The following is a 16,618-nucleotide window of genomic DNA, read 5'->3' as shown; positions in this document are numbered from 1 at the left end:
TCCAAAGGCTTATTTGCCTATTTACAAAAGAAGCTCCCTGACAAGACACATGATGCTGGAGCAACTCCCAAGAAGTTCTCCGGCAGGAGTCATGCCAGAGATGGTGGAAGAGAGAACTTCCTGGGGGATCGTATCTGCTGGGCAGATCAAACTCCAGATCTGTACCTGTGTGATTTTAATAAACTCCTAAATGGTTTTCAATAAGGTGTGGGGGGGGGGGTAAAATGAAGGTTCTCCTTTTCTTTTCTTAAAGATGGGCTATACGGTGAGAGCCAGGTTTATCCACTGGAAATATGCTTTTTTGCAACCGTTTCTAAGTAAAAAAAATAAATATGGGGGTGAGGAAGACGCAGGGAGAAAAAGCTGGCGCTGGGGGGAAAACTCTCCATTCCGGAGCTCGATATCCTGCAGCCGTATTCCATGGTTTTAGAAAGCTCCATTTTTGCTGGAGCGGATGGTAAAGATGCACTTAAAATACATACACTCCACCGCGCCAGAGAAGCAACGACAGGGAGCCTACAGTGCCGCCATTCAGCCTTTCCAACCGCTACAATGCGCCCTGGCAGTACAGAGTAGCATCTCTCACTCCCATAAAAAGCCCCCCCAAAAAAGTAAGTTTCTCTAGGAATCCCTATTCCAACAAAAGAATTAACCCCTCCTTATTTGCCGGGGCGGTCGATTCCTCCTTGGCGCCTGGGACTTCGGCTGGAAGAGATGCACATGCCTGAAGATGTGCTCGTTTCGACTGCATTGGTGGTGCTGATGGTGGGGTGGGGAGGGGAGGGGTGGGGTGGGGGGGACGGAGAAGAAAGCCTCCAAAACCCGAAGGCGGACTCTCCCCCCGGCCAAGCCAGCCTCCCAGAGCCCCGTCCCTTAGCCATGCGTGCGGATCGGCTGAGACATCCCCCCCCCAGGCGTCCGCCCCGTCGTGGGAGCCGCGTACATGGCTCCAGAAACTAACGGGGGGGGGGGGGAGCTCCATTCAGAAGTTCGGACGACTCGCAGCAAAGCCGTGTCCAAAAAAAAGGGGGGGGATTGCAATCCCTTCTGGGCTAAGGACGGAACCCGCAACCTCGGGGGCAACTCGGGTGCGTGTGTGTGTGTGTGTGGACACGGTGCCACCGACTGTCGTCGGAACCCCGGATTGCAATCCCTTCTGGGCTGAAGCCGGAGCCGGCAACCTCGGGGGGGGGGGGCTGGAAAGGGTGCCACCGACTGATTCTCCGGGTGCTCGCCCGGGGGAGGGGGCGTCCCTGCTCCCAGCCTCTTCCCCCCCCCCCGCTTCGCCTAAGCAGGGAACCGTCCCCCCCCCCGCCTCCCCATCCCTACTTCCTCGGGGTTTCGGTCCGGCGCCGTCTGTGAACCGGGTGCAAGGGATGGGAAAGACGGGGGGGGGGGGGAGAGAGAGAGAGAAAGGGGAGCGCCGTGCGAACGCGCGAACGCGTGTCCCCCCTCCGGCCCGCGGCTCCGCAGCGAAGCCGCCCGGCGCTTCCGAGCTCCGAAGCCCCGCGTCCCCGTCGCCGCGGGAGGACCGTCCGCGCCGCATGCGGAGAGGCGGGCAGGCGGGCGGGCAGGGGCTCTTCCCCGGCTCCGGGCGTGCCGAGCCGGGCTGCGGCGGCGCGGCCGCCCCGCTCTCCCCTCCGGAGCCCCGCCGGCAAGCGCCGGGAGTCTGGCCCCGGCTGCAACCCTCCCCTCCCCGGCCGCCCCGACTCACCCTCGCCGGCCCCCCGAAGGCGCAGAGCCAGAGCACCTGCACCAGGCTCCCCCAGCCCGCCGGCATCGCCGCGTCCTCCTCCTCCGCCGCCGCCGCCGCCGCCTTCCCCCGCAGCCCGGGCTGGGCGAGCCCCAGCGCCCCCGCCCCACGGGGCTGCCTGCCTGCCTTCCTGCCTTCCTTCCCTCCGGCTGGCCCTGGCCCCCCGCCCCGAGCCCGGCGACTCGGCTGCCTCCGCCGCCGCCGCCTCGGCTCTCGCCCGGAACTCCTCGCCGCCGCTCTGCGCGGCAGGTGAAGCGCGCTCGGGGCTGCCGGCGCCAGGCGCCGCCTCGCCTCCCCTCCCAAGCCCGGCCCACACGGCGGGGCGGGCGGGCGGCCTTAAAGGAGCCCGCGCCGCGCCCACAGCCCCGCCGCGTTTCCGCGGAAGCCGCGCGCGCCCTTCGCGCACCAGCCTCGCGGTCATCATTCGCAGTGGGTCGCCGGGTCGGTCTGCCTGCGGTAGTAGCAAAGGGCAAGAGTCCAGGAGCGCCTTCAAGACGAACCAAAATGTTTTCTGGCAGGGGGTGAGCTTTCGTGAGCCACAGCTCCCTTCTTCAGATACAGCTAGGAGGTGCATCCATCTGTCTTTAATTCGCAGTGGGTAGCCGTGTTAGTCTATCTGCAGTAGTGGGTGGCCGCGTTGGTCTGTCTGCGGTGGTAGCAAAGGGCAAGAGGCCAGGAGCACCTTCAAGACGAACCAAAATGTTTTCTGGCAGGGCGTGAGCTTTCGTGAGCCACAGCTCACTTCTTCAGATACAGCTAGGAGGTGCATCCATCTGTCTTTAATTCGCAGTGGGTAGCCGTGTTGGTCTGTCTGCGGTAGTAGAAAAGGGCAAGAGTCCAGGAGCGCCTTCAAGACGAACCAAAATGTTTTCTGGCAGGGGGGGAGCTTTTGTGAGCCACAGCTCCCTTCTTCAGATACAGCTAGGAGGGGCATCCATCTGTCTTTAGTTCACAGTGGGTCGCCGTGTTGGTCTGTCTGCGGTAGCAGCAAAGGGCAAGAGTCCGGGAGCACCTTACAGACAAACCAAACTGTTTTCTGGCAGGGGGTGAGCTTTCGTGAGCCGCAGCTCCCTTCTTCAGATACAGCTAGGAGGTGCATCCATCTGTCTTTGATTCGCAGTGGGTAGCCGTGTTGGTCTGTCTGCAGTAGTGGGTGGCCGTGTGGGTCTGTCTGCGGTAGTAGAAAAGGGCAAGAGTCCAGGAGCACCTTCAAGACGAACCAAAATGTTTTCTGGCAGGGCGTGAGCTTGCGTGAGCCACAGCTCACTTCTTCAGATACAGCTAGGATGTGCATCCATCTGTCTTTAATTCACAGTGGGTAGCCATGTTAGTCTGTCTGCGGTAGTAGAAAAGGGCAAGAGTCCAGGAGCACCTTAAAGACTCACAAAAATATTTTCTGGTAGGGTAGGAGCTTTCGTGAGCCACAGCGTGAGCTATGGCTCACAAAAGCTCATACCCTACCAGAAAATATTTTTGTGAGTCTTTAAGGTGCTCCTGGACTCTTGCCCTTTTCTACTACTATAGATATCATAGTGTTGGAAGGGACCACCAGGGTCATCTAGTCAAACCCCCTGCACAATGCAGGGATTTCACAACTGCCCCCCACACACACCCCCAGTGACCCCTACTCCATGTCCAGAGGATGGCCAAGAGGCCCTCCCTCTCATCATCTGCCTAAGGTCATAGAATCAGCATTGCTGACAGATGGCCATCTAACCTCTCCTTAGAAACGTCCAGGGAAGGAGAGCTTACCACCTCCCGAGGAAGACTGTTCCACTGAGGAACAGCTCTGTTAGAAAGTTCTTCCTAATGTTTAGATGGAAACTCTTTTGATTTAATTTCAACCCGTTGGTTCTGGTCCGACCTTCTGGGGCAACAGAAAACAACTCGGCACCATCCTCTATATGACAGCAAGTGCTTGAAGTCATCTAGTCCAACCCCCTGCACAATGCAGGGATTTCACAACTGCCCCCCCCCCGCACCCCCAGCGACCCCTACTCCATGCCCAGAAGATGGCCAAGATGCCCTCCCTCTCATCATCTGCCTAAGGTCATAGAATCAGCACTGCTGACAGATGGCCATCTAACCTCTCCTTAGAAACTTCCAGGGAAGGAGCGCTTACCACCTCCCGAGGAAGCCTCTGGAGATGCATAGGGGCTAATGGTTGAGTTTTGAGAATTTGGATGGGGAAAATGTGCATCTGGGAAGCGGTACATCCAAGGCACAACCCCCCATGCATAAACACATGAAGCTGCTTTCTACTGAAGCAGACCCTTGGTCCATCGAAGTCAGCATTGTCTGCTCAGACTGGCAGCGGCTCTCCAGGGTCTCAGGCAGGGGTCTTTAACATCACCTACTTGCCTAGTCCCCTTAATTGGAGGTGCCGGGGATTGAACCTGGGACCTTCTGCATGCCAAGCAGAGGCTCTACCATTGGGCCACGGCTCCCTCCCCAAGTTGGCAACCAAGAGGGTTCAAAAGAGGACCCTCTTGAAAACAAGCCCGATCCCCAGTCCCCGGCTTGGCAGTGCAGTCAGAACTCTGCCACTGAGCCACAACCTTCCCCCAGACAGAAAACTGCCTTATACTGAATCAGGCCATCAGTCCATCGAGGTCAGTATTGTCTACTCAGATGGCAGCAGCTCTTCAGGGTCTCAGGCAGAGGTCTTTTGCATCTTCTACTGCCTGTTCCTTTTTAACTGGAGATGTTGGGGGTTGAACCAGGGACTTTCTGCATGCTAAACAAATTGTCATGGGTCAGCCTGCTGATGCTTCTGCCAGGGATCAGTCTGCTAAGGCTTCCTTGGGATTAGAAGATCTGGAAACTGCTGCTAGTGAGTGAGGAACCAAAGCAGGCACAGACAGATGACTGTGCCCCAGGCCTACAACCACCCAGGGCAGAGGACTCACCTGGGCCCTGCAGCAATGACACCAAAGGTGTGGAACCCTCCTCCTCCAATGTAGGAGAAGTGCCAGATTACAAGCACTACAGAGAACCCTACCAGCTGACAGTGATGAGGATGATGAGCTCCTTGGGCAAGGACTGCTGAGTCAGCGGAACCAGCAACAGCTGGGGCCTTTTAGGCTCATTTAAACAAAAGTTAGCAGCCAGGCTGATGTGGGAACAACTTGTGTTTTTATTTTGTGCTATCTGTGAGTTACTTGCTTGAAACCCTTTGTGTATCTTTGACCATTCTTTTGCACTGCGTTTACCTGCTTCTGACCCTTGGCTTTGAACGTGGGCTGCTCTTAACCACTCTCCTCTACCTCTGGGACCTGACACAGATGCTCTAAGCACAGCTCCTCCCCTGATTTTAATGACCTATGACCCTTGGGGAATAAAAGCCTTCTTCTGTGATGGCTGAAATGATTTAGTACATTGACTGTGGAAAGTGCAAAAACAGTTGCAATCTGCAAATATAAGTTACAAATGCAACTTCTTTCCCAAGGCACAACCTGCCTATGCTTGTGTAGTAAGCAGTTTGGCATTGGCTCTGATCTGCAAGAAAGAAAAGACCACTGAGAAAATCTCAGTAAGTTTGAATGGTGATTGCATTTGCATCAAAGTTCTCAGCATCTTTGGTACCAAACTCTGGTTGGTTGCTGTGTGAAACAATTTTCTGGACAGAGTGGACCACTGGTCTGCTTATCTTCTTATATCTAATAATGTCCCAGAGTGAAATTTTCCGTACAATTAAAATTCCACAGGTGGAGATTTCATGCCACCTGTTCCAGCCCTGTAATACTGCTCAGCGAAGACACTTCATTTGTCAATATGCAATTGGGGAGGGGCTGTGACTGTGTGGTAGAGCATCTGCTTGGCATGCAGAAGGTCCCAGGTTCAATCCACGGCATCTCCAGTTCAAGGGACTAGGCAGGTAGGTGATGTGAAAGACCTCTGCCTGAGACCCTGGAGAGCCGCTGCCTGTCTGAGTAGACAATACTGACTTTGATGGACCAAGGGTCTGATTCAGTATAAGGCAGCTTCATGTGTTCAATTCATTGAAAGGATCTTAAGGGTGGCAAGGATTCCAGTCGGATTCCAGGGCAACAGATCTGGTGAGAGGTCTGGAGACTGAATCCTATGAGGAGAAGTTGAAGGAGCTGGGAATCTTGGAGAAGAGATGCTTGCAAGGCGGTATAGTTGCACCATCCAATACCTAAAGGGATGCCATGTGGAGGATGGGGCAGATGTTTTTGGTTGTTTTGCATGACAGGACTTGGACTAATGGATATAAACTATATCCAAGGAAGTTTCATCTAAATTTGAGGAAGAACTTCCTGATGGTGAGGTGTATTCAACACTGAAACAGTCTCCCTCATGAGGTGGTAGATTCTTCATTGCTGGAGGTTTTTAAGTATTGGTTGGATACCTACTTGTTGGGGATATTCTAGTTGTAGTTACTGATAAGAAGAAAGTAGATTCCTTTGAAATATGGTGTTGGAGGAGAGTGTTACGGATACCGTGGACTGCCAGAAAAACAAATCAGTGGGTTAAAGATCAAATCAAACCTGAACTGACCCTAGAAGCTAAAATGACTTAAATTGAGGCTATCGTACTTTGGTCACATTATGAGAAGACAAGAGTCACTGGGAAAAAATCATGCTGGGAAAAGTTGAAGGCAGCGGGAAAAGAGGAAGACCGAACAAGAGATGGATTAAAGGAAGCCATGGCCCTCAGTTTTCAAGACCTGAGCAAGGCTGTTATGGATAGGACGTTTTGGAGGACGTTGATACATAGGGTCACCGTGCGTCGGAAGCGACTTGAGGGCATTTAACACACACACACAGTCCCTATGTTGTCAGGGGGTTGGACTATATGACCCTGTGGGTCCTTCAAACTCTGAGATTAAATAAATAAATAAAATAAAAATTATACTGATTTTTATATATTTGGTTTATTTGGTTTTCTACCTTGTTCCCCAGCCAAGGCCAGGCTCAGGGTGGCTCACGACACAGTAATCAATACAGTAATTCTAAATACCATAAAACATCATAAAATCACAAAATAAACTGCAAACAATCATTCCCAGCCCAATTAACATCAATAGATAGTGAATAATAAAATCTACAAGGTTAACACAGTGGTGCTCATTTTGGAGGATAGGGCCACAACAAGGCCAGCGGACAGCCAGAGCCCCCCTCACAGCAGTTGGTAGTAATCCAGAACAGAAGGTGGGGGAAAGAAATAGGGAGGCCAGTGCAGATTGAACACTGTGGAACTCCCTGCCCCAGGATGTGGTGGTGGCTGCCTACTTGGAAGGCTTTAAGAGGGGAATGGACACATTCATGAAGGAGAGGGGTATTCATGGCTACTAGTAAATATGGATACTAGTCATGATGCATACCTATTATCTCCATGATCAGAGGAGCATGCCTATTATATTAGGTGCGGTGGAACACAAGTGGGATAATGCTGCTGCAGTTACATTGTTTGGGGGCTTCCTAGAGGCACCTGGTTGGCCACTGTGTGAACAGACTGCTGGACTTGATGGGCCTTGGTCTGATCCAGCAAGGCCTTTCTTATGTTCTTAAGGTCGTCCGAACTGTAGGCCTGGTGGAACAGTTCCATTTTGCAGGCATTGCGGAAAGCTCCAAAGGTCCTGATCTCACCAGGAAGGGAGTTCCACCAGGCTGGGGCCAGGGTCAAACACACAAACATGATAATGGCAAAAAGGGTTTTGTTTCTAGTTATGAAATTTTCTGTCATTTTTAGGACAGGGTTGAACTTCCAGGGTAACTGGAACTGCAGCACAGGTTCATACTAGGAGAGATGGCTCTTTTAAGTACATGGTTCCAGGTTGTGATGGGTTTTAATTATAAGAACTAGTCAACATGAATACTAGTCTCCAAGATCAGAGGAGCATGCCTATTATATTAGGTGCTGTGGAACACAGGCAGGGTAATTTTTTGTGGGCTTCCTAGAGGCGCCTGGTTGGCCACTGTTTGAACTGACTGCTAGACTTGATGGACCTTGATCTGATCCAGCAGGTAGGGTTGGCAGGTCCCTCTTTGCCACCAGCGGGAGGTTTTTGGGGCAGAGCCCAAGAAAGGCAGGGTTTGGGGAGCGACTTCAATGCCACAGAGTCCAATTGCCAAAACGGCCATTTTCTCGAGGTGAACTGATCTCTATCGTCCAGAGATCAGTTGTAATAGCAGGAGATCTCCAGCTAGTACCTGGAGGTTGGGAACCCTACCAGCAGGGCTTTTCTTTTGTTCTTAAGCTCTTAACATCTTGACTGTGCAAAGGCATACCGTGCGCAGCTGTGTTAAGAGAAGTCAGGTTTTCATCTTGGAAATTGTGAGGTTATCCCATGTTTTGTTTTTTTTGTTATTTATGCACTGCTGTGTGATATTCTGTACAAGAAATAAGAGAGGGGGAAAAAACTAACATTGCTTGGAGAAAGCACAGCGTGAGCTCAGGACTAGAATAGTTTCCTTAACAAAGCCACTTGCTGACTGCAAGGCCTAGAAGAGTCAATAGTTTCTGCTGAATTTGAAATGTTTTGAATACAGGAGTGTGTGTGGGGGGGAGGACAGAGATGTTAACACAGGTTCTGGAAGGTATTGCTCTGATGGCTTCTTTACAGAAGCAGCAGCTGAGCTTTAAAAGAAATAAAGCAAGTCCCAGTGTAAAAATTTAAGGAGAAGAAGAGTTGGTTTTTATATGCTGACTTTTTTCTACCACTTCAGTAAGAATCAAACCGGCTTACATTCACCTTCCCTTCCCCTCCCCACAACAGACACCCTGTGAGGTGGGTGAGTCTGAGAGAGCTGTGACTAGCCCAAGGTCACCCAGCTGGCTTCGTGTGGACATTTATAGACTCATAGAGTTGGAAGGGACCACCAAGGTCATCTAGTCCAACCCCCTGCACAATGCAGGAAATTCACAACTACCTCCCCCTCACACTCCCAGTGACCCCTACTCCATGCCCAGAAGATGGCCAAGATGTCCTCCCTCTCATCATCTGCTTAAGGTCATAGAATCAGCATTGCTGACAGAAGGCCATCTAACCTCTTCTTAAAGACCTCCAGGGAAGGAGAGCTTCCCACCTCCTGAGGAAGCCTGTTCTACTGAGGAACTGCTCTAACTTTTAGAAAATTCTTCCTAATGTGAAGACGGATGTCGATCTAATGTCAAACCTGTTCTCCAGATCAGAGTCCACTGCTTGACTGTGGGGAACTCAAGCAATGGCCAGAAACTCTATGATGTCCTCATGCCAGAGATGCTGCCCCCGTACGATGTCCCTGCCCCTAACCATTCCCACCAGCTTGGCCTGGCAACTCTAGGTAGGATACCCCCAGTCATCCCTGGATGTTGAAGAGACTGGTTAAAGTTCCGGGCAGCCATGTGTGAACACAGTTTATATGGTGGATGAGAGTTTTCTAATCCTGGCCCTGTTCTTGCACCTTGGAAACAGCAAACTGGTGCAGACACAACAAACACCGTGTGAGGTAGGTGGGGCTGAGAGAGTGTGACTAGCCCAAGGTCACCCAGCTGGCTTCAGGTGTAGGAGTGGGGAAACCAACCCAGTTCACCAGTTTATCTTTAACCGCTCATGTGGAGGAGTGGGGAATCAAACCCGGTTCTCCAGATCAGAGTCTACTGCTCCAAACCACCTCTCTTAACCACTATACCACACTGTCTCTCCAACTGTGGGAGGACACCATCTTTACTTATTCCGATACAATGAAAAGTGTGCTGTATCTAGGTGTAAATGCAGGGCAGGGTGAATGCCAGGCCGAGCAGAGCAAGACACCAGAGTTGTTGCTTGGGATGGCAGTCTTCTTTCTTGGCTGCTAGCCTACGTTGGCATATCCCCTTCCTTTCCCTAAGTGCCATTTATTTTTAATTATTATTTAAAGGTGGTTGCAGGCTTTTCATAAAATGGTGCTCAGGAACAGCAAAATAAAGAAGAAGAAGAAGAAGAAAGGCAAGCTGGAAAGTATTAAGGAAGCGGGGAGCTAGAAATGAAGGTCTAATATATCCACCCTGAGGAGTACAGCAAGGGGGTACAAATTGAGACCTGAAAACACTACAAATGTTGACCACATCTGGACAAATTTCCATCCTTCATCTGGGCTGGATTGAGGGTTGCCAACCTCCAGGTGGGGTCAGGCAATCTCCTGGAATTACAACTGATCTCCATTCTACATAGCTGAGTTTCCATAGAGAAAACGGCTGCTTTGGAGGATGGGCTCTTTGCTATCATACTCTACTGAGAGCCCTCCCCTCTCCAGACCTTACCCTCCTCAGGCCCCCCCCACCCCAAATCCAGGAATTTCCCAATCTGGAGCTGGCAACCCTAGCTGGGCCTGGAAGTAGGGTTGCCAGCTCCAGTTTGGGAATTACCTGGAGATTTTGGGGGTGAAGCCTGAGGAGGATGGAATTTGGAGAGGGGATGGACTTGAATGGTTTATAATGCCATAGGGTCCACCTTCCAAAGCGGCCATTTTCTCTGTCGCCTGGAGATCATTTGTAATTAGGGTTGCCAGCTCTGCATTGGGAAATACCTGGAGATTTTGGGGATGGAGCCTGAGGAGAGTGGGGTTTAGGGAGGGGAGGGACTTCAGTGGGGTATAATGCCATTGAGTCCATCTTCCAAAGCAGCTATTTTCTCCAGGGCAACTGATCTCTGTCGCCTGGAGGTCAGTTGTAATAGAGGGAGATCTCCAGCCACAACCTGGAAGTTGGCAAACTTAATGCTAGATCATCACTCCAGTGTGATGACATCACTTCCAGGTTGCATCAAAAGTGTCACCATCATGCTAGGGACATTCCTTATTGCAAAGAGAGGCCAAGACTCAATCGAAGGACTAATTCATTAACACAGAGTGGGTAAGAGATTCTCCTAACTAACTGCAAGAAAGTAGAATACGCAACAGATCTAATGCAAGATGAAACAAAATGGCGGAAGAAGTAGTTTCAGTAAGTGTGGGATATTCAAGATGTTAGCACTGATTTAATAACAGTACACTTGTACAATTAATTGTTTGCTAGATACTATAGCAGATGATATTGTAGTTGATATAATTCAAAGTATTGATAAGTAAGCCTTATATGGTTAACGTTGTATGAGGGGGGAATATAATATTACAGAATGTAGTGTTTACGCTTATAGGGTCTTGTCTTAGATATGAAGATCTTGTCTTAGATATGTTTTAGATAAGGTGCCACATTTATGAATTTGAAGTGTACATTGTAATGTTGTATGTGTTGTTGTTATGTTGTCATGTTTGCTATGTTTGAAATAATAAACATTTAATTTTAAAAAAAGATGTTAGCACTGACAATAAGCTAGGAATCCAAGGTCCCTGCTTAGTAGGGTTGCCAGGTCCCTCTTTGCCACCGGCGGGAGATTTTTGGGGTGGAGCCTGAGGGGGTTGGGGAGGGGAGGTACTTCAATGCCATAGAGTCCAATTGCCAAAGCGGCCATTTTCTCCAGGTGAACTGATCTCTATCGGCTGGAGATCAGTTGTAATAGCAGGAGATCTCCAGCTATTACCTGGAGGCTACAAGAAAAGAAGGCTCAGTGCTGTAAGGATAATTGGAGCAACCCAAAACAGCACTATAACACTATAAAGCAAATAAGTGAATTTTATAAAGTGCAAAGTGAATAAATATATACAGCATATACAAAGGGAGTACAAACAGATACAAAATTTACAATAACAATCCAATAAGTATGACTTATCAAGAGGATGCCAAGGATCCTGATTCAACAGGTAAGTTCAAGTAATCAACCAATTAAGGTATCATTTGATATTAGAATTTTTTGAATCATTCAAATTCTTTTTAGGTTGCAGTTATTGGAACAAAGCCACAGGAAAAAGATGTCAGACGTGTTGTCTAGATCGGGACCACGTTTCGCATATGGCTTCTTCGGTGACCTGTATCAATAATAGATATAAGTATAAGTGCCTTAGTAGGTGTTGTCTCATAGGGACCGCAAAGATTTGTATCCAGGTCTCCAAAAGGACCGAATAGTCAAGGAAAGATAAGGATGGTGAAGTTCTTTTGAAGAGGAAGAGCAACCTTAAGATCAGCAGCAGCATATCCTGGAAGGTCAAAATGTCCCTCTTATGGTTTTGGAACATTTTGATCGATGCAGGCCAGATCCGTGTCCATTGATTAAAAGTGTCACTCTGTCTTGAAACAGTGGAGAATTTATCATGCACATTACATAGTTAAAGAAATGGATTAAAAACTAAAGCTGATATCCGGAAGAAAAATTACCGTATCTGTGAGAAGTTCTAGGGCAGTGGTTTTTAAACAAGAAACCCAGGGGATCCCTGGGAATGTGCAAGGGTTCCTATAAGAGACGGCCAGGGAGGGAGGACAAATGTCCCCCAAAGGACTTCCTGGCCCACTACTTTCCTTTCAACAAGCAGTCTCAGGAGGCTGTTGAATGTGTCCTTGGTTCAGTTCTCACAGGGCAGCCATGAGGCCCAGTAGACTTGGTCCCAGAGTCCCCTGCAGTGCACTACAGTTCCCCAGCAGCAAAAATCAATAAGGTGGGAAACGGTCCCCAAAGACAGCAAGGTTGAAAAAACGCTGGCCTAGGGTAGGGAATGTTACCCATCAGTCATCGCTGGCAACAGGGTAAATGAGCTATAACACTTTAGCTAAGGTAGGCTAATGTAAACTTGGAGTGAGATCACACGCCGGCGGGGAGAGCTAAAGTCAAATTAGTTCAAGTCTGTAAAGCACTTTGAAGATGTGAGGCACTTAACAGTACAAAACTGCTGAGTGTCAGTTATATGGTTTTCCTGCTACTCGGTTTCTGCAGGTACAGTTGGGTTGGAGTACAGAAGTTCTTAGAAATGGACTGCAAATTGTGTGCGTGTTGTGGGCCTTCTGCTTTTACAAGCACAGCCCTTATATTCTTCCTGCCCTTGGCATAAAACAAAAGGGTGTAAGAGCCAGCGTGGTGTAGTGGTTAGGAGCAGTGGTCTCTGATCTGGAGAATCGGGTTTGATTCCCCCACTCCTCCACGTGAGCGGAGGACTAATCTGGTGAACTGGGTTGGTTTCCCCACTCCTCCACATGAAGCTTGCTGGGTAACCTTGGACTAGTCACAGATCTCTCTGGACTCTCTCAGCCTCACCTACCTCACAAGGTGTCTGTGGTGGGGGGAGGGAGGGAAGGAGATTTTAAGCTGGTTTGGTTCTCCTTAAAAGGCAGAGAAAGTCGGCATATAAGTCAGCATATAAAAACCAGCTCTTCTTCTTCTGAATGATTTTTGCTAGGACCTGTATGTGAAAACAAGCACTTTTTTTATTTCTTTAGGGAATTTCTATGCTACTTTTTTACAGTCTCGCTCAAGGCAGTGTACAAGTAAAAACAATATAATGAAAACATCAGATATTATCAATATAAAGACAGGTCATTTAAATACAAGTCAGGAGCATAAAACCCAACACATTATTGACGATCATTGAGCACCTTAAACAATTTTCATGAAACGGGCCTCAAGTCAGATGCAGACCATAAAACAGCAATGAAGAATTTTAAAAACCCTTTGTTAAAAGCTTGGTTATAAATGTTTTGGCCTGGTGCCTGAATGTATGTATGTTAAGCAGAATTGTCAGGCTGAGCCAGGCATCCAGTGGAAGGAGTTTTCAGAGACCTGTTTGATCTCAAGTTTGAAAACACGGGCACAATGCAGGGAAACACAGAGGGAGGGGCTGTGGCTCAGTTGTAGAGCATCTGCTTGGCATGCAGAAGGTCCCAGGTTCAATCCCCAGCATCTCCAGTTAACGGAACTAGGCAGGTAGGGGATGTGAAAGACCCCTGCCTGAGACCCTGGAGAGCTGCTGCCAGTCTGAGTAGACAATACTGACTTTGAGTAGACAATACCGACTTTGACGGACCGATGGTCTGATTCAGTAGAAGGCAGCTTCATGTGTTCATGTGGAGAGCCAGCGTGGTGTAGTGGTTAAGAACGGTGGTTTGGAGTGGTAGACTCTGATCTGGAGAACCAGGTTTGATTCCCCACTCCTCCACATGAGCAGCAGAGGCTAATCTGGTGAACTGGATTTGTTTCCCCACTCCTACACATGAAGCCACTGGGTGGCCTTGGGCTAGTCACACTCTCTCAGCCCTACTACCTCACAGGGTGTCTGTTGTGGGGAGGGGAAGGGAAGGTGATTGTAAGCCGGTTTGATTCTTCCTTAAGTGGTAGAGAAAATCGGCATATAAAAACGAACTCTTCTTCTTCTTCCTCATGTAAGTATGACCTCTGACGGCCGGAAACAGCATGCATGATACAAACAAAGGCCCAAAGTCATCGGAGGGGTGACCGCGAGTGAAACAGCCATGCATAAAAGACCAAAGTTTCATCCTCTACCACTGCTGTTCTATGAGGAATGAACTATTTCACAGCTGTTAACAATTGCAGTTTGGGGATTTTTAAAAATTCCAGGCCCATGAACTTGGACAAATGCCTGGTGATCTTTGGTCCCTAAAGTGGAGAGAGGGGGAATAATTCAGATACAAACTTGATGTTCTTATGTATTTTCCATTTTTTTTAAAAAATACACAGAATAACTGTCAGATCTTATGTCATGCATAAATGGACAATTTTGGCATTGGTGCAAACATAGCAATTTCGATATTACCGAATCGTTTAATTCCCCAGAAAGACAATATTTTTTAAAAGATCATTTTCATTAATGCAATGCTACGATGATAATCTTGCATAATACAAGACTAATGTTTTGTAATCTGACCAATTTCCAAGAACCAAATTAATACAACGTATTAGCCAGTGCTTGTCTTCTCGGAGCAATTGGTCAGGGAAATTTTTGATGTCTCCCTTTTACAGATGATGTTTAAGAGACAAACGGAAGCAAAGGCAATTAGAAGTAACATGTAGAAAGGTTAAAAGTACTAGATACAGGAGAGATGTTCTCTCCTAAGATGTGACCCTTCTTCTATTCATTTTGAGGTGGGGTTCTCCCCACCTCCCACAATGCTGTATCAACTGAGGTCCAGTCAAAACCATGAACACATGAAGCTGCCTTATACTGAATCAGACCCTTGGTCCATCCAAGTCAGTATTTTCTACTCAGTCTGGCAGCGGCTGTCCAGGGTCTCAGGCAGGGGTCTGTCACATCACCTACTTGCCTAGTCCCTTTAACTGGAGATGCCGGAGATTGAACCTGAGACCTTCTGCATGCTGAGCAGATGCTCTACCACTGAGCCACAGTCCCTCAGAGACACAACAATCCCTCCTTATTGGGGTGTGTTATCAATACCCTCCAGAGTATTCTAGAAAGTTCTGACCAAACTGGATGTGCGTGCTATGTGCCATCTAGTCACTTCCAACTTATGGGGACCCTATGAATGACCTCCAAAACATCTTATCATTATCAGCCTTGCTCAGGTCTTGCAAACTGAAGGCCCGAGGCATCCTTTATTGAGTCAGTCCATCTCATGTTGATTCTCCCTCTTTTTCCTGCTGCCTTCAACTTTTTGTATCTTCCACTTATTGGATCACACCTCTCAATATTCCGCCAACACATGTCGCCATACTTCTCAGCCCAACTCCATGGCCTGCTAGGGTTGCCAGCTCCGGGTTGGGAATTACCGGGATATTTTGAGGGTGGAGCCTAAGGAGGGCAGGGTTAGGAGAGGGGAGGGGGTTCAATGCCATAGAGTCCAATGGCCAAAGAGGAACTGATCTCTGTCGCCTGGAGATCAGTTGTAATAGCAGGAGATCTCCAGCCACCACCTGGAGGTTGGCAACCCTATGTCCTGCTCATGCCTAAAAACACTGCCAATGTTGATCCCATTGGTTGGAAGCTGAAGGGCTGTCACTTAGAGGAGGGCAGGGAGTTGTTCCTGTTGGCAGCAGAGGATAGGACTCGCAATAATGAGTATAAATTAGGGTTGAAAGGTATCGGCTGGACATTAGGATTTTATTTTATTTTTACAGTGAGAGTAGTTCAACAATGGAATCAGCTGCATAGGAATGTGGTGAGCTCCTCCTCACTGGCATTCTTCAAGCAGCGGCCAGCCAAACACTTGTCAGGGATGCTCTAGAGCAAAGTTTCCCAAATGTTTTGAGTCATGGAGCACTTTTCAGGAGAGAAATTCGTCATGGAGCACCCCCTGCACCCACAGGGAGCCTGGCAGCACTATTCCTACCTCCGAAGCTGCCCTATATATTGAACCAGATCATTTTAGTTTCTCCAGTATTGTACATTATGGTGGAAAGTTGCCCTGCAAAATCTCATTTTTTAAAGAGCTGCTAATGAAGATATTTTAAAGTGGACATTCCAGAAGCTGAACATAGGACATTATTTACTTACTTATTGCCCTTTTGCTTCAGCACAACCAAGGCAGCCTACAAAATAAATACAAAACATAAAACTATTTGTGAACACCAAAACAATATAATAAAGTTAGAATGGAGAATCATAGAGTTGGGACCACCAGGGTCATCTAGTCCAACCCCCTGCACAATACAGGAAATTCACAACTACCTCCCCCCCCGGCACACCCCTAGTGACCAGAAGATGGGCAAGATGCCCTCCCTCTCATCATCTGCCTAAGGTCACAGAAGCAGCATTGCTGACAGATGGCCATCTAACCTCTTCTTAAAAACCTCCAGGGAAAGAGAGCTTACCACCTCCCGAGGAAGCCTGTTCCACTGAGAAGAAAATGACACTGTCATCAGGGTGAAAGTAAACCAGTACAAACCAGTATGGAGGCCTGTTAAGAAAGTGGCCAAAATGGTACCTCAAGGTGTGCCAACTTCCAGGTCAGGTCTGGATATCTCACATAATTACTACTGATCTCCAGTCTACAGAGATCAGTTTTTCTGGAGAAAATGGCTGCTTTGAAGGATGGGCTCTGCCA

The 16,618-nt window shown here is 48.7% G+C and overlaps 1 protein-coding gene across 1 annotated transcript in view; it reads right to left on the bottom strand.

Moving 5' to 3' along the window:
• Positions 1-2,174, bottom strand: part of CDH4 (cadherin 4) — an 880,207-nt gene extending 878,033 nt beyond the window's left edge. Inside the window, exon 1 of the mRNA XM_056844901.1 lies at positions 1,434-2,174. Coding sequence (XP_056700879.1) covers positions 1,434-2,174 — 741 coding nt within the window. The remainder of the gene's footprint in view (positions 1-1,433) is intronic.
• Between the last annotated feature and the right edge of the window lie 14,444 nt (positions 2,175-16,618).

Source organism: Euleptes europaea, chromosome 2, assembly GCF_029931775.1.
Source record: "Euleptes europaea isolate rEulEur1 chromosome 2, rEulEur1.hap1, whole genome shotgun sequence".
Taxonomy (NCBI): Eukaryota; Metazoa; Chordata; class Lepidosauria; order Squamata; family Sphaerodactylidae; genus Euleptes; species Euleptes europaea.
Note: the sequence above shows the minus strand (reverse complement) of the source record. Positions and strands in the feature narration are given on the sequence as shown.